Source organism: Cetorhinus maximus, chromosome 2 (genome assembly GCF_964194155.1).
Source record: "Cetorhinus maximus chromosome 2, sCetMax3.hap1.1, whole genome shotgun sequence".
Lineage (NCBI taxonomy): Eukaryota > Metazoa > Chordata > Chondrichthyes > Lamniformes > Cetorhinidae > Cetorhinus > Cetorhinus maximus.
Window position 1 is genome coordinate 47,351,310 of NC_135880.1, and position 18,284 is coordinate 47,369,593.

The following is an 18,284-nucleotide window of genomic DNA, read 5'->3' on the forward strand; positions in this document are numbered from 1 at the left end:
AAAACTCAACAGATCGACATTGAGTGCATCTTCTGTTTTAATCACTACACCATCTACTTGTGGGTCCAGCAAACATCCGCAGTTTTATCTCAGATTTGGCAACCTGCTTAACATATCTGAAGTAACCATTTTGCTATCGATTTGTAATGGACTTCGAAGTCGAATCCCTGACTTCTGTTAGAAGTCATTTGAGTGGTGCACTCATCAGTGGCTTGCTTCAATCATTTCCAATGGTTTGTGGTCAGTTTGCACATTGAACCGTTTACCAAATAGGTACATGTGGAATCTTGTGATACTGAATACGAAAGCGAGTGTCTCATGCTCTATGTTTCAATAATTGGATTGCACTTGCACTAGAGTTTTGGAACCAAATGTAGATGCACCCAATGCTTGCAGTTGTTGTCATCCAACCATAATGGTTTCATATTTTCTGCTGTCTTTTTGCAGTGTGTCAATGTTGTGACTTTTCTTTTTCTCCAAAAGGTCTTTTTGGAAGGTTTCAATTGGTGTTGAAGTTATGAATAGCTCCATTACCCTGTAAGCATTGGGTGTGGCTGCATTTAGCTTAGACAGCTCAGCTTTTGAAAAATCACAATCCATACCCTTATTACGTGGCACATGCTGATGAACTGAACAATTGAATTTTCCAGCTATTGTCTGCATGCCATCAGCTACAGTGTATTCTGAAGTTCACCTTTACACAAAGCTGATCCCCCAACATGTTCCATTGCTTAACAGGGTCTTTCTGATCCTCCTCAGACAGGCCTAAAGTGTTGATGCTAGACAGCCCCATGTTTACAATGGCTGCCTTTATTTTTAGCCATTGTTTATCTGGTTCTGTGTCGGATAAATCTGAAAAGCATAATTCCATCCCTTGTTTAAAAAGCCTAAATTCAGAGAGGACATCTGTGGCCTTCCACTTCATTTGGGGAATTTGATGGTCATCTTTCTGATGTTTCCTGTCTTTTACAGATGTTCCTGACTTATAAGGGATTTGTAATCTCTCCAAGGGGATATTTAGCAATGTAGCTGTTGTTTTCTTTCTGGCTGCAGTTCAAGTCTTCACCACACTCATTCCAGTGGTATTGTTGTCCAGTTTCACATGCTTTTCATTCTATGCACTGGACCCCAGGACACCTCAATGGCCCTGCAGCGTTTCTGCCTGACTCAAAACCAACTGCAAAGTGTGACCCTCAGTTGACTCATTGCTCCCATTCACCACCAATCCGGCTATCCCACAATCAGGTACCCACTGTTCTTCAAGGTACTGTCTGTAGAGGGACTCTGCTTCTCAATACACATACTACCTCTGTCTTTGCTGCAGGCAGCCTGTAGTACACTAAATCTTGTCTGTGGCTTCTCCTGTGGCCTTCAAATTTACACTGCTGCCTCCATGTTGCGTTTCTGGCTTCTTTACGCAAATTCACCAATCATACACACAGGATTGGTAAACTATAAGTAGGTTATATTTAGTTAAACGCTAGAGCTGATATATACACACACATTACAGAAGAGCTCAACAAACAGGTCTACTCTAGGGATTCAACAACATCGGTAAGAGGCGCATGGTCAAAGAGGGGAGACTTTGGCCTGAGTGAGACAGAGATTGAGTGAGTATATTTTGGAATTTGGTTCAAAATGGGAATTTGGTGCATAGGGGGAAAGAGGGGTTTTAGGTAAGGTTTACTGCAAGAAGTAAAGTGTGCTGAGTGAGGAGTTCGGTGAAGGGCAGGGGGGAGGTGCTTTTTTTTCTTCTACTCTTTTTCGGCCTCCAGTATTTGATTTCCACTTTGATGCAGCAGAAGGAGCAGGTAAACCAGTAACTGGTATTGTTAGTTTTATCAGTATTGTAAGTACTGTATTGTTTTGTCAGTATTTTAAAGTTTACTGGCAGTGCCAAAACCTATTGGGAAATGTAGGATTTATTAATTATAATTAAGTAATTAGCAATTATTAATTAATTAATACAGATTGGAGGTGGCAGGGCAGGTGATGTACTGTGATTGCAGGATGTGGGAGCTTCTGGATGCTGGTGTGATCCAGGGCAAACACATCTGCAGTAAGTGTTTGTGGCTGCAAGAACTTTGGTTTGAATTATTGAGCTGGAGCCAAGCTGCAGACACTGCAGCATATCAGGGAGGGGGGAAATTACCTGGACACCTCATTCCAGGAGGCAGTCACAACCCTTAGGATACAGTCTTCTGCTTTGATCAATGGTCAGGGACAGGAGGGTGTGACTGCAAGTGAGGTGAGTAAAGGGACACAGAACAGGAGTGCAGGAGCCTCGGCCCTTGCAATTGTCCAACAGTTTTGAGGTTTCTTTCAGCTTGTTTGGATGAGAGTGGGGGCTGCAGGGTGGATGAGCTAACTGGCCATGGCACCGTGGTACAGGAAGCCATTCAAGTGAGGGGAGTTACAAGGAATGTAGTGGTAGTGGGAGACAGTATAGTCAGAGGGATTGACACCATTCTCTGCAACAAAGAGTGCAAGTCCAGACGGCTGTATTGCCTGTCCAGTGCCAGGATTAGGGACATCTGCTCAGGGCTGGAAAGGGACTTGCAGTGGGAGAGGGAGGACCCAGTCGTCATAATCCATGTTGGCACCAACGACATTGGCATGACAAAAGAGGTTCTGCACAGTCAGTATGAGGAGCTTGGCACCAAATTAAGAAGCAGAACCTCAAAGGTCATGATCTCTGTATTATTACCTGAGCCACATGAAAATTGGCATAGGACAAATCAGATCAGGGAGAAGTGGGTTCCAGTTTGTGGGCCGCTGGCACCACTACTGGGGGAAGTAGGATCTGTACCGCTGGGACGGTCGACACCTGAACCATGCTGGGACCGGTGTTCTTGCAAGAAATATAGAAGCATAGAAAATAGGAGTAGGTTATTTGGCCCTTTGAGCCTGCTCCACCATTCAATATGATCATGGCTGATCCTGTATGTCAACACCATTCTCCTGCTCGCTCCCCGTACCCCTTGATGCCTTTAGAGTTTAGAAATCTGTCTCTTTCCTTCTTAAATATATCCAGTGACTTGGCCTCCACAGACTTCCGTGGTACAGAATTCCACAGGTTCACCACCCTCTGAGTGAAGAAGATTCTCCTCATCTCAGTCCTAAATGGCTTACCCCATATGCTGAGATTGTGGCCCCTTGTTCTACATCCCACAGCTAGAGGAAACATCATCCTTGCATCCATATGTTTCAATGAGATCCCCTCTCATTCTTCTAAACTCCAGTGAGTACAGGCCTAGTCGGCCCAATTTCTCCTCATACGACATTCCTGCCATCCCAGGAATCAGGCTGGTAAACCTTTGCTGCACTCCCTCTACGGCAAGTATATCCCCTATAAGGTAGGGAGACCAAAACTGCACACAGTGCTCCAGGTGTGGTCTCACCAAGACCCTGTACAGCTGCAGTAAGATATCCTCGCTCCTGTACTCAAGTACTCTTGTAATGAAGGCCAACATACCATTTGCCTTCTTAACTGCTTGCTACACCTGCGTGCTTGCTTTCAGTGATTGGTGTACAAGGACACCAGGTCCCTTTGTACACCAACATTTCCCAACCTATCACCATTTAAATAATACTCTGCCATTCTGTTTTTCCTACCAAAGTAGATAACTTCACACTTATCCATGTTATACTGCATTTGCCATATATTTTCCCACTCACTCAATTTGTCTAAATCGCCTTGAAGCCTCTTAACATTCTCCTCACCACTCACATTCCCACCAATTTTGTGTCGTCAGCAACATTTGGTTTCCTCATCCAAATCACTGATATGTATTGTGAATAGCTGGGGCCCAAGCACTGATCAATGTGGTACCCCACTAGTCACCGCCTGCCATTTCGAAAAAGACCTATTTATTCCTACTCTGTTTCCAGTCTGCTAACGAATTCTCAATCCATGCCAATATATTACCCCCAATCCCATGTGCTTTAATTTTGCACACTGACTCTTATATGGGTCTTTATCAAAAGCTTTCTGAAAATCCAAATACACCAGATCCACTGGTTCTCCCTTATCTATTCTGCTAGTTATGTCCTCAAAACTAAGGAAGTAGAGATGTTTTTAAACTAAGTAGTGAGGGCAAGGGTACACATTTGGGAGGATGTGGTAAATCAAAGAGTAGAGACAAAGCAAAAGAGAAAGGTATTATTAAGGGAAATGAAAAACAGTCAATGACAGGAAGGGATAGATAGAGAGTACAAATCCAACAGTAAATCAACAGATGAGACTAGGCGGTTAGAAAAAGAATGAAAGGATAAAACTAAAGGCTCTGCATCTGAATGCATGAAGCATTCAAAACAAAACAGATGAACTGAGAGCACACATAGAAATAAATAAATGTGATTTGATAGCCATTACGGAGACATAGCTGCAGGAGGTCACCAATTGGGACCTGAATATTAAAGGGTATAGGACATTTAGAAAGGACAGGAAGTGGCTAAAAGGTGGAAGGGTGGTTCTGTTAGTTAATGATGGTATTAACACAATAGAGAGGGATGACCTTAATTCAGGAAACCAGGGTGTGGAAATGGTGTGGGTAGAGATGAGAAATGGTAAAGGTGAGAAGTCGCTTCTGGGAGTCATGTACAGGCCCCCTAATAGTAACCACATGGTAGGATGGAGCATAAAGAAAGAAATAATGAGAGCTTGTCAGAAAGGCATGGCAATAATCATGGGAGATTTTAATATACATATAGACGGGAAAAGTCAGATGGGCAAAGGTAGCCTAGATAAGGAGTTAATTGAATGTTTCCGGGATAGTTTCTTAGAACAGCATGTTCTGGAGCCAACCAGAGAGCAGGCTATACTAGACTTAGTATTGTGCAATGAAGTGGGGTTAATTAATGATCTCATGGTGAAGGCACCCCGAGGTAGCAGCGACCATAATATGATTGAATATTACATTCAGTTTGAGGGAGAGAGGAGTGGATCTGAGACTATGTTTTTAAACTTAAGTAAGGGCAATTATGAGAGCATAAAAGCAGAACTGGCTAAAGTGAATTGGCAAATTAGGTTAAGGGATAGGTCAATAGAGATGCAGTGGCAAACATTTAAGGGGATATTTCAGAATACACAGAATAGACGCATTCCAACAAGTAAGAAAAAGTCCAAGGGACTGACACACCATCAGTGGTTAACTTGAAAGGTTAAAGATAGTATCAAACTTAAAGAAAAAGTATTTAATTGTGCAAAGATAGCAGGAAGGCCAGAAAATTGGACAGGACATAAGGAACAGCAAAGGATGGCTAAAAGATTAATAAGGAAGGAAAAATTAGAGTATGAGAGAAAGCTAGCCAGAAATATAAAAACAGATATTAAGAGTGAGGGGCATGGACAGGGTGGATAGGGAGCAGCTGTTCCCATTAGTTGAAGGGTTAGTCACGAGGGGACATAAGTTCAAGGTGAGGGGCAGGAGGTTTAGGGGGGATGTGAGGAAAAAGCTTTTTACCCAGAGCGTGGTGACGGTCTGGAATGCACTGCCTGAGAGGGTGTTGGAGGCGGGTTGCCTCACAGCCTTTAAAAAGTACCTGGATGAGCACTTGGCACGTCATAACATTCAAGGCTATGGGACAAGTGCTGGTAAATGGGATTAGGTAGGTAGGTCAGGTGTTTCTCATGTGTCGGTGCAGACTCGATGGGCCGAAAGGCCTCTTCTGCACTCTGTGATTCTGTGAGTTTCTGTAAATGTTCAAAAAAGAGACAAGGTAACAAAGCGAGCGTTGGTCCTATAGAAAGTGAGTCTGGAGAACTGATAATGGAAAACACGGAAATGGCAGATGAATTGAACAGGTATTTTGCATCGGTCTTCACGATAGAGGATACAAGTAACCTCCCAGAAGCAGCTATAAACTAGGAAATAGAAGGGAGGGAGGAACTCAGAAAAATTACAATCATCACAGAAGTGGTACTGAGTAAACTGTTGGAGCTGCGAGCTGACAAGTGCCCGGGTCCTGACGGACTTCATCCTAGGGTCTTAAGAGAAGTGGCCAGTGAGATAGTTGATGCATTGGTTTTAATTTTCAAAAACTCCCTAGATTCAAGGAAGGTCCCATTAGATTGGAAGGTAGCAAATGTAACTCCATTATTCAAAAATGGAGGGAGACAGAAAGAGGAAATCCACAGACCAGTTAGCTTAACATTTGTCATAGGGAAAGTGTTAGAAGCTATTATTAAAGAAGCTATAGCAGGGCACTTGGATAAGTTCAAGGTAAATGGCAGAGTCGACATGGTTTTGTGAGAGGGAAGTCATGTTTAACCACTTACTGGAGTTCTTTGAGGAAGTAACATGTGCTGTGGATAAATGGGAAGGGGTGGATGTACTGTACTTAGATTTCCAGAAGGCATTTGATAAAGTGCCACATCAAGGATTATTGTGAAAAATAAAAGCTCATGGTATTAGAGTAACATATTGGCATGGATAGAAGGTTGGCCATATAACAGGAAGCAGAGAGTAGGCATAAATGGGTCTTTTTCAGGTTGTCAAGATGTAACAAATGGCGTTTGCTGGAACCTCAGCTGTTTACAATTTATATAAATGACTTGGATGAAGGGATGGATGTGATGGTTGCAAAATTTTCTGATGACACAAAGATAGGTAGGAAAGTAAGTTATGAAGATGACATAAGGAGCTTACAAAAAGATATAGATAGGTTAAGTGAGTGTGCAAAGATCTCGCAAATGAAGTATAATGTGGGAAAATGTGAAATTTCCATTTTGGCAGGAAGAACAAAAGAGAAGCTTATTATCTAAAATGGTGAGAAATTGCAGAGCCTTGCACGCCAGTGGGATCTTCTAGTCCCGCGGAGCTTTCAATGGTTTGCTGGCCCCGCAGCAGGGTAACCCGCTGCAGTTGGGCTGGAAGACTGTAGCCGTAATCGTTTTCCCATGTTACAACAGTGCTTCATCGGCTGTCCTGAGGTTCTGAAAGGTACTACATAAATGAAAGCTTTTCTTTCTTGCTATCCATAAATATCTTTACAGTCACAGGAATATCTAGGTATAAATTTTTCTCAAGTTTCCAACATTTGTCCAGGTCATCAGTATCACTTAATTGAAGACCATGAAGGACTTTTCAACATAAAACCAAATACCAGTTTTCATGAGGATTGGCTGGAAACCTGCATTAATTACCCACTAAAGGAGCTGAGTATTATTTAATCTTAGGAACTGTTGAACTGCCTGTTCAAGGGTGACATGCTGGAAACATGGTTACCATTCAACAGACCGCCTTGAAGGTTAAAGATAAAACAGCTGCAAGGCCTTAGTAGTCTGTGAGAAGCTGTTGTAAACATCAGCTGCTGTGATCTTAACTGGTTTTAAACCATGTTAGGCAGTTGGGGTGGAAGTGGGGGGGCGCTAAAGACAGAAAAAGAGAAAGAGCGGAAAGCACTGGATGCTTGTTTTGTAACAACAAGAAGGGTATAAAACCAGCCATGTTAATAAGTTCAAAGGCACAAGTCCAAAGAACACCATCTGTGATGTTGATGGATTGTTAACCTCTCAGTCTCCTGAAGCAGGAGAATTGGCTAGTCTGAGTTTTGAGTTGTTACTGACTTAAAGGTTCTATGAATTTCTACCTGTGAAACGCTTTGTATTTAAATGCAAATGAAATAAACTGCTAGAAAAGTAATAATCTGTAGTTGATTCTTACCTCGGTAAACAATAAAGAGAGCTAAAACAGAATTCCAACAGCCAAGGGAAAGATACTGTGTCTCCAGTCGACTAGATTTTAGTAAACATACTGTTTCCTTCAATTCAAAACCTACCTTGCTGAATGGTGGTTTGTAATCCCATGTCCCTGCATTCAGCACCTCCCCAGTCTTGGGGTCATAGATCATCTTCTCCAGCAGCCAATAACCCATGCCCATGACAAACGCACCCTCAACTTGTCCAATATCAATGTCAGGGTTCATGCTGCAGAAGATAAGGAGAAGACAGATGAGTGGCCCATCTAAAACAGATCATTAGTTTAGTTACCTTTCTCATTGCTGTTTGTGGAACCTTGCAGCATGCCTTACTTTTATCACAACATCAATAGAAAGTAATTTTAAAAAGTAATGAATTGGGTGTAGGATGAATGGTGCTTTAGAAAAGTTAGTTTTTTTCTTAATAACACTGCCACTGATGGCAGCATTACTGTTACTGGCAGCAGTGACAAGTTAATGAGATGATGCTGCTGATTTAGGAAACACCAGGGCTTATGAAGATTATTACTCCAGGGCGTTTGAAGAAAGCAGTACAGCAGCAACAATATCAACATTGTCTTTGGCAGTAACAAAAACAGAATTACCTGGAAAAACTCAGCAGGTCTGGCAGCATCGGTGGAGAAGAAATCAGTCAACGTTTCGAGTCTTCATGACCCTTCGGCAGAACTGAAGCATAGTTAGGAGAAAGATGAAATATAAGCTGGTTTAAGGTGGGGGGGCGGGGGGAGAGAGAGAAGTTGAGGGTGTGGTGATTGTGGAGATAAGCAAGCAGTGATAGGAGCAGATAACTTTTGATTATCTGCTCCTATCACTGCTTGCTTATCTCCACAATCACCACACCCTCAACTTCTCTCTCTCCCCCCGCCCCCCCCACCTTAAACCAGCTTATATTTCATCTTTCTCCTAACTATGCTTCAGTTCTGCCGAAGGGTCATGAAGACTCGAAACGTTGACTGATTTCTTCTCCATCGATGCTGCCAGACCTGCTGAGTTTTTCCAGGTAATTCTGTTTTTGTTTTGGATTTCCAGCATCCGCAGTAGCTTTTAGCTTTTTGTTTTTGTCTTTGGCAGTGTCTGCCACCTTTTTTTTAAGTTGCAAATGCTTTGAGTGATCATTGGTGCAGTTTTTCCATTTCTGGTGTTTTTAGACCTTTCTAACTACTGGGTCAGGACTAACGTTCAGAAGCTAAAGTTGGAATTACAACATTCTTACAGCTGCCCAAATATAACTTTCCATGTAGGCAGGCGCTGTAGGAGCCAGCCCATATTACACAATGGATTCCAGATAATGCAGCCAAGGTTATGAGAGAATTAGTAATACAAACACACAAGATTTACAAAGCTTCCACTGGCAGCATTGATTGTTGTATCTTTTCAGTCCTATGTGTATAAACATTTTTCTGTTCGCAGAATTGTTTACACAACCATTGAGTGCTGTATTGTCTTAAATTTGCGTCACAAAAACTTACGTAAGTGATCCGCTTATTGAGCCAATAAACAACTTTTTCTAGAAAGGAGGAAGCAACCCTCCATGAACTATCATTGAAATGGTTAAACGCCACTGAAGCAAAGTTTCATCAGACAAAGTGAGGGTAATAGAAGCAAGGAATAATGGTTCACACCCAATCCTATGCCCTCCACTTTACATCGCAAAATCCACATCAGCATCTCAGCTTCATAATTTGTGTAAGGACCACTATAAGAACAACTAAATTTCGGTATATTACCCCAATTTTTAAATAATGAAGAAAAATTACACTGTTTGAGGATGAGGGACAGTGGTCAGGGATACAGAAACTCTCCTGGCATGGGGATAAGGCTGGACCATCGGAAACACTTCACTTGGCGCTTCCTGTTTGGGTGGCAGAGGGGGAGAGGTTTGCAGTTGGCACAGTCAATGGCCAGTGGGGAATATCAAAGCTTGCAAAGGAAGATGGAGGAGGATGACCTATTGTGGCGAGGAAGTGGGTGCAAGGTTCTCAGGTGGGGGCTTCGTAATGTTCTTAGTGAGGAGGGAAGGAAGGTGGAAAATCCTGATGTTGTGAGAGAAGGTGAGAAGTTGCAGTGAGATATGCTTCCCTTTGCTGGGAGAGCAATATGTTACTTTAGCAAGGTGGAGTGGGGTTCAGGGAAGGTACCCTTGGATGGATGGTATTTTGTCTCACCATCGGAAATAGAATGTTGCAACCTACCAACATTCCCTTATATGTTTAAAAGAATAATGTGCACCTCACTTATGTTATCCACTGATCCAAATGTATTTGTTCAGGTTCAGAGAACAACCTGAGTGTTCAATCTGACTGAATGTTTCATATGAATGACCCCCTTTCATATAAGGAAAAGAATGTGACAGTGGCAAACCACCAACATTTCATCTGTAACAGTAGATTGGGGCTACCTGTCAATTTTGTTTCCTACCTTTCACCACAGTCAAAAAGGATATCCACTTGGCTGATCTGGTTCTCGCCAGTCAGGACGTCAATTTCAGCTTCTGCCACAGTCACTCCATATGAGTTATACTGAGGGGCATCTCTGGGCTGTGGGTCAGGCCACACCCTACACAAATAATAAAGTCATGTCTTTATGGAGTGATTAATCATTACACTTCACTTTTTAGAAAAATACACTGCAAAGACAACATTTTAGCTAAATTTAATGAAAGGGAAACAAAAAAAACTAGTGAGTATTCCTGCTTATGATAATTACAAAATGAGACTACGCTTTGATCCATCATTTAAGAAAATGGGGTACCAGTGATTTGTGCCTAAAATCACGACTAGAATAGAATTCAGGTGTCCAATAATACACCTGACTTATAATTGAATGGAATAAGGTTATGAAGGGTGGCATGGTGCCAATTGGAACATCCACACTGTAAACCAATGGATGGGTGAGAGGTCAGTTCAGTTATATAATCACACACACAGTGAGTTTCATCTCAGGTGTGCTGTTGCGGGGAAATGATGAAGCGAAGCCAAACAGTTTCTCATAAACTAGAGACAGAGCCACACTTGGTTGTTCTATTACACCTACCAGCATCCAGCTTTAGAATGCCATTGGTGGCCTGCTGAGTGCAGGTCACCTGATTGCCATCGCAATGTGGCTAATGCCAAGGGAAAATATATATGTAGTATCATCAATAATCTCTCAAAAAGATAGCATTTTTAGGTGACACTTTTAAGTTAATAGGTGACACTTTTAAGTTAATTTTATCTCATCAATCACTTATTTTTATACATAGCTCCCAACAAATTTCCAGCCCACAATCATCCAGTCAGAAGACAATTGCTTTTCCACCAGTGTTATCAGCTGCCAAAATAATGCTGCATAAATTGTAAGATTATTTAGACACAGCAACTTGAAGGTAATAATGGGAGGTGTCAGCTGTGGCTCAGTTCATAGCACCCTCGCCTTTGAATCAGAGGGTTGTGGGTTCATGTCCCACTCCCGGAAAACCAAGAACTGTGATTGTACTCGAAAGAGTTGCAATCTGTGACTGTTGATAACTCGAAAGAGTTTGAAAGTAATAATCACTTAAGTGGCTGAGTACGTGAATGAAAAGTGACAGTGGTATGTTAACTATGGATTTAACGTGTAGGCAATCGCTGCTTCTAACATGTCAGGAAAATATACTAAGTTCAATAAAGTAAATATTATAAAATCAATGTTGCACCTGTAAGAATTCAAGGAGCAAAATCAACAAGCACTCTGGGTAAGCTTGGTTCAATATACCAAGCATTTGCACCCAGATTTTAATCATGTAATAGCCCAGATTTTGCAGTAATAATAATGGCCAAATTATCAGTGTTCTTCTCCTCTGAAACTGACAGTAACTCTGGGGTCTGCATATGCCTACTTAAACGTGGAGATTCAGAACTTGCTGTTAGTTATTCTATGCTTCTCCACTGGGTGCATTGTTGAAATCCCCGCAGAAATTGCAATCAATTATTAAACACTGAACTGACAAAAACTTCCCTTTTCTGTTGCAAGAACCCTGAAAAAGCTATGCCGTGTTAATGAGCTGTTAATTTGTTTTTAATGGCCTAGTAAGTCATAACTACTGCTGAGGAACCTCTTTGGCCTTGGAAAACTCATTTTTAAATTTGTGTAATGTCATTTTTTACAATTTGATAACAAACTGAAGTTTTAAACAAACTGTTTATGATACTTCAGCGTCTGAAGCCTGTGTCCCAATCATTTATTTGGCTTCCTCTAAAGTTTATAAAAGTGAAGGATAATTGATGTACTTTAATTCCTGGTTTGCTGTCTGTGAGAATTCTTCAATGTAATTAGCTGCTTATCCTGCTTAATGATATCATTGTTGCTAGACATCTGAAGATCCCATTGACTTGGTGCCAGATTCAAACTAATGCCAGGAAAGGGGAACCCACACCACGGAGATCGCTAGATCTTTGTGGGCTGTTTTCTTTGAGGTCAGCAGAGAGCATTGTTGCCTTGTTGCTGACTGCAGAATCCAAGCCTATATATTTTAATACTTAGTTTTATTCTTTTGAAGAAGCAAACACAGACTCAAACAGTAAAGAATAACTTTATCAGTCACATTCAAGAAGGATTGTTTGATGAATTCAGTTACTCACCAATACTGTGCAGTCAAATTCACCTTGTCTTTAAAACAGGCTGCCACCAGATCCTTCCAAGAGGTACCTGGTGGAAGCTTATCCTTTACAGGCTTCATTCTCTTCCTCAATATCTCACAACAATTTTTTACACCCTGTGAGAAAATCAAAGCATAGGTTTACCCAAGAGCACGAGCCTGGGACCAACAAATGGAATAGCGGGGTCCAGCAACTCAGTGCTTTCCCAAAACATCCTTTGGGACCACATCTTGTTGCCTATCCCAACCTAATCTAAGCTCCCAACTAAATAACAATCCTAAATTAAGTATTACTGGAAAAGCCACATGTTTTCAAAACTTTTTGTCTTGCATTCATCAGGACAATTCGCAAGAATATCAAATGTAAAGGGAACAACAATTTATACTGAATGAGAAGAGTGTGATGATTGGTTGGCAAGTGGACTCTAATTGGTAGAGGCATTGCCATGGAGAATGCACCAGTTAACTTCCAAGCTGTGTTAAGTTCAAAGCAAGAAGGTTGACACTGATTGGTCAAAGCAATGTCCTGGGGAATGAACCACAGAATGGCTGTCACCTATTTTGTTTTGTTGAAAAAGGCACAGTGTGTACAAGGTCTTTCTGTCTGCAAAGGACAGGGCCTTGTGTATTAATATATGTGGCTTCTAGCACGTGTAAGTGAGCCACACTGTGAGCCTGACTGATGATCTTAAATTGGTTGTCAGCGTAATTCTTAGCACACTCAGGATTATTTAGCAAATATTATACAATATGGAATTATATCTAATGTTGAACACTATGTTTTGAGTTTTGCAAGGGTAGACTGGTTGGGTACAGTCAGTACCTTGTCTGTTGTGAACAGCTGAAGGGTCATGCTGTTTGATATGATCTGCCAGTCCTTGGGATGTATGGTCTACACACCTAGCATGGGTAGGTATACCTGAGGTATGCTAGGGCGATTGTTCCCTTGACATTTGGTATTCTTGTGAATTGACCTGATGAGTGCAAGACAACAAGCTTTGGCAACGTGTCTTTTTTCGGCAATACTCAAGTTCTATACTTCCGAACGACTAATTTTAAATGAATAACATCCGTTTACAGAAGTACGTGGTACTTGAAATGGTACGTGCTTTATCAGCATATCCTTCTATTCCTTTCTCCCTCCTGTACTTACCTAGCCTCCCCCAAAATACATCACCTCAACAATTCCATGTGGTAGACAGCTCCACATTCTAACCACTCTCTACGTAAAGAAGTTTCTCCAAAATTCTCTATTGCATCTATGAGTGACTATCTTATATTTGTGACAATTTTTAGAACAAGAAAAGGTCACTGGGTCCAATAAGCCCTTGGTTTTATCTCTGATTAGCCACTGTTCCACATGATTGGGTGAGGTTAGTGTCTAACTGGTGCTGAGAAGGGGACACCAACAGAATATGATGAACTGCAGAGTTTTGCAGATCCATCCAATTGAGCAATGCACACATTATTCCATTCTACCGTCGCTAGGGAAAAGGATAAAGCCAAAAAAACCTGAAAATACCAGAAATACTCAGCAGCTCAGGATACATCTGTGGAGAGAGAAACAGGATTAACATTTCAGGTATGTGACCTATTGTCAAAACTGACAAAAAGTGAGAGATGTAGAGGATCTTAGCAATTACAGAATCAGGAACAAGGGATAGGGGGCAAGAACTAAAAGAAAGGTCTGTGATAGGGTGGAAAGTAGGAGATTAAATGACAATAGGGATGGTGGCGCAAGGCAAAAGGAGATGGTAATGGAACAAATATAGAAATAAACAAAGGGCGGAATCATCCGTGCCCACTGGTGTCGGGCGTGTTTGATGGCGTGAGTGGACAATATGGCAAGAAGGCGTCGTGAAACCAGTTTGCAATCGTCTGCTCCGCCTGCCAATGGCGGGCTGCATTTCCTGCCATCAGACGTTCGGAAGCTCATTGTATTACAGCTGCATATCATCATAAGCCCAGTCCGCTGGAATCATCCCCCCCACTGGATTGTCTACCCACATCGGTGTGATTGCACGCTGACATGTTTCACAGCAGCACAGAAAAGGCATGCACTTGGCGGACTGTACGGAGTAACATTGCAGAGCGCTTGCCCGGATTGCCTGTTGGACTTCAAAGTTGAGGCGAATTGGAAGGTGGGGGGGATGCAAGGGCAGCCTTGCGGTTGAGGTGTGTTTGGGGGGGGGGTAGTTGGGGGTTGGCAGGGGCTGTCCCGCAGTTGAGGCACGTTTGGGGGGGGGGGGGGGGGGGGGGGGGGGGGTCGCAAGGGCATTAGGTAAGCCTTGTATAAAGTGACCATTCCTCTGCAGCTGAGACAGTTCAGACGCAGCCACATTGATACGATTGGAATCGGGCTTCTAGCTTCTCTGCCCACTCAAGCAACGCAGGGGCATCAATGTGCCACCAAGTGCACCAGAGCTATTCACCCCTCGGGCACAGACTGCAAAGTGCTGAGCAGTTTTATGAACGGCAGAACAGTTAGATGACTCGGCACATTGTGCGTTCTCCTTGCTAAAGCTGGCCATGGAGCAGTCACTGGTGGAGGTGCTCACAGCCCCTTGCAATGTCAGCACCCTGGTTTGGACCAGTCTCCCACATGGTTCAAGCTGACAGCACAGTATGCAGTCCAATGGGCAAAGCTGCCACCAATCAGTCGGTGGAGTGGGGCGGAGGTGGGTCGGGTTTCAGGCAGCCATGCGGCGCACTAAACTCTGGCCATCCAAGTGGTGCCCAGCACTCTCCAGGATGGGTAAGGGGCCTTCAGACTTAGCCAAGACATGTTCTTAGTATACCAATGCTAACCCACGTGTCTCTCGCTTTCATCCTGCAGGAGGAGTACATCAAGGTCATGGAGCCTGGTGACCTAGCTGTGTACCTCATGGCTTACAGAGAGCAGAGACAAAGGAGAAGAGAGTGACAGAGGCACCTGGCTGGGCAGAAGGAGCAGCACCCTCAGGAAGAAGAGGCGGCTGGGGCTCCTGCACACACCGCTGAAGAGCCACAGCGAGCTGTCACTGGTCAGCACCTAACTAGACCCAGGGTCTATGTTCATTGCCTTTCATTCCTGCAGATGACTGAGAACCAGAGTCGCTGAAGACTGCACATGTCTAGGGAACTGGTCGGTCACAGGTGCCAGATGTTGCAGGATTTGGCGTCACGAGAACATGGAGGGCATCCACTGCCAGTGGCCATGAAAGTGACTGCGGCACTCGATTTATATACCAGTGGTTCCTTTCAGAGCTCCACAGGTGGCATCTGTGGGATATCACAAGCCTCCACCCACAAATGCATCCATGAGGTCACAGGTGCCACCTTTGCGAAGGCACACAAATGTGTTCATTTCGCCTGGGAACAGGATAGCCAGAACGCAAGAGCGATTGGATTTGCCCAGATCTCAGGTTTCCCACAGGTACAGGGTGCCATTGACTGGACTCACGAGGCGCTCAGATCTCCGTCACAACACGCAGTCAACTATGTCAACCACAAGGGATTCCATCTGTTGAAGGTGCAGCTGGTGTGTAATCACCACAAATACATCCAGCAGGTCTGCGCATGGTTTCCAAGGAGTGTGCACAACTCCTACATTCTCAGTTGATCACAGATCCCTGAAATCTTCCAAGGTCCACAGAAGCTGCAGGGATGGCTCCTTGGGCCAAGGGCTCCCCACAGACGTGGTTGAAGACACCCGTGCAGCGGCCTCAGACTGCAACGGAGCGAAGGTATAACAAGGCTCATGCTGCAACTCGCAACTTGGTGGAGCAGACCATCAGAATGCTGAAAATGAGGTTCAGGTGCCTGGACCGGTCTGGTGCAGCCTGCAACATAGTCCACTGACAGTGTCACGCATCATCGTCGTCTACTGCGCCCTTTACAACCTGGCGCTGAAACGGGGACAGGAGCTGACTGAGGAGGAGTTGGAGGTCTCCTCCGATGAGAAGGACATCGACGGGAATGAGGGTGAGGAGGTCCTCAATGGTGATGATGACAGCGATGAGGCCATTGCACTGGCCAGGCAAGGCAGGTGCGCTCGGGAAGCCCTCACAGCTGCTAGATTTGTGGAGGATAATAATGACATGCAGTGAGGAGGCACCATAGACCTTAACGTAGCCTCTGAGAATGTCTGACTCCTGTCTGGCCGAGGGTACTCGCTCGCGCTCCATGATCAGGGTCATATCATAGAGATGCAGCCATGAAACTTTAAAAGCATCTGATCCTTTGTCCGCATTCAGCACCTGAGCCCTTCAGGAACACAGCATCTGTGGTCACAGATGCTGAAGAGATGGGGACCAGCCCCACCTTAAAGGAGGCACCGTCGAGGTGCAGGCATCAGTAACGTGTCCAGGGAGTGTGAGGCCAGACCATAACTTTGGTCTGAAGGCTGTACAAAGCACACTGAAGAGGCCCTGGACTGGGACACCTACCTTTATCCTGTGCTGAAAGATTTCACGTCTGAGTGACAAGAACACTGCTCATCAGAACAAGGAGCCACAGGCAGGGAGACATTGGGAGTTTATTTACAGTAGTGAACAGTATGTACAAGTGATTAACACCCATGCCCAGGCTGTGCTTCCTGGTTGGGTTCAGGGGTAGCTTATTCCTGCCTGAGTGGGAGCTGTTGCTGTTGCTGTGGCTGTGGCTGCTGCCGCTGGGATCGGTACACCCTGCTGCTACTGTTGCTTTTCCCAACATACTCTGGACTTTTACAATCTGCTCTGGCTTTGCTGCAGACCAAGAGACACTAGAAGCCTGCTGCTGGTATTGTTGCTGGGGCTGCCGGGGCCTGGAGCCTGCAAGGCCTGAGGCCTGAAGAATTGGAGGAGAAAGAGAGGAGGTGCTGCAAGACAGGGAGGCCAGGTGGCAAGGGCTCTTTTCATTACGTCTGCAGTGGGTGTCTGGACTTTTGTTTGGTGGGAGCTGTGAAGACTGTGTTGGTTTGTAGGGGGAGGAAGACGACTGCTGAAGGGACTTGGGGAGAAGGGGTCCATTTAAAATCGTGCCCACCAACCCCCTCACCCCACCCGTGTCCAAGTCCAGGTAGCAGGTGCTGCCTGGTAAACAGGGATAGACCTGACTTCCGTGTGCCAGGCAGTACCTGCTGCCTGGTGAAGACATCGCCCTCCCCCTACAGGAAATCAGTGAGGCCCCCAACACCCCGCTCCACTCCACCCAGCGATACCCACCCACCCTGCACCCATTACCCTTTCCCCTCCTGTGCCTCCCTGTCCTTTTTCCCTCTCTCTCTCCTCCCCTTCTGTCTTTACACACCACCAGGAGAGAGAGGGTAAACCTTTTTTTCCTCTTCTCCCCCTTTCTAAACGTTGTTGCTGTCACCGACAGAGCTTGGGGTGGGTGTGGCTCATCCCCCTGTGGGTGAGGCTGGATCCTCCGGGGCAGCTGTGGAGGCGGCGCAATCACCAGTGGCGGGACCCACCAAGCAGACCTATGCAGGGATGGCAGCTTCCATGTCCTCCAATGCTCCCACAGCCCTGTCACCATTCTGCCTCCTGACCAGGGCCATGGGGGTAAAGAGCTACATTGACCCCGAGGTGACTGTAGAGACATGTGTGAAGGCTTTGGCTGGGGTTGTCGGCCCCTCAGCCATTGTTACAGCCTCGCGCATGTATGGGAACGCGGTGTTCTTCCTGAGGTCTGAGCGGGCGGTGCTCGCTGGCCCTGGCCAAGGGGCTCACCGTAGGCAGGACCTATCTGGCAGTGGATCCTCTTGAGGCCACCGCAGAGAGGATTGTTTTATCCAAAGTCCCACCCTTCGTTCCCGGTGAGCTGCTCCTCCCCCACCTTCACCAACTGGGTGATGTCAGGTGGTGCCGATCCCGCTCGGTCTCATGGAGCCCAGTCTCCGCCACGTGTACTCCTTCCGGCACCAGGTCTTTGTTCGTCTGGCCCGGGAGGAGTGCTCGGAGGGGCGATTTAATGTCACCTT

General features: G+C 44.8%; 1 protein-coding gene across 1 annotated transcript in view; it reads right to left on the reverse strand.

Moving 5' to 3' along the window:
* Positions 1 to 18,284, reverse strand: part of LOC144694130 (uncharacterized) — a 220,675-nt gene that overhangs the window by 15,932 nt on the left and 186,459 nt on the right. Inside the window, exons 27-29 of the mRNA XM_078564486.1 lie at positions 12,321 to 12,454; positions 10,141 to 10,278; positions 7,783 to 7,930 (exon numbers count right to left, since the gene is read on the reverse strand). Coding sequence (XP_078420612.1) covers positions 7,783 to 7,930; positions 10,141 to 10,278; positions 12,321 to 12,454 — 420 coding nt within the window. The remainder of the gene's footprint in view (positions 1 to 7,782; positions 7,931 to 10,140; positions 10,279 to 12,320; positions 12,455 to 18,284) is intronic.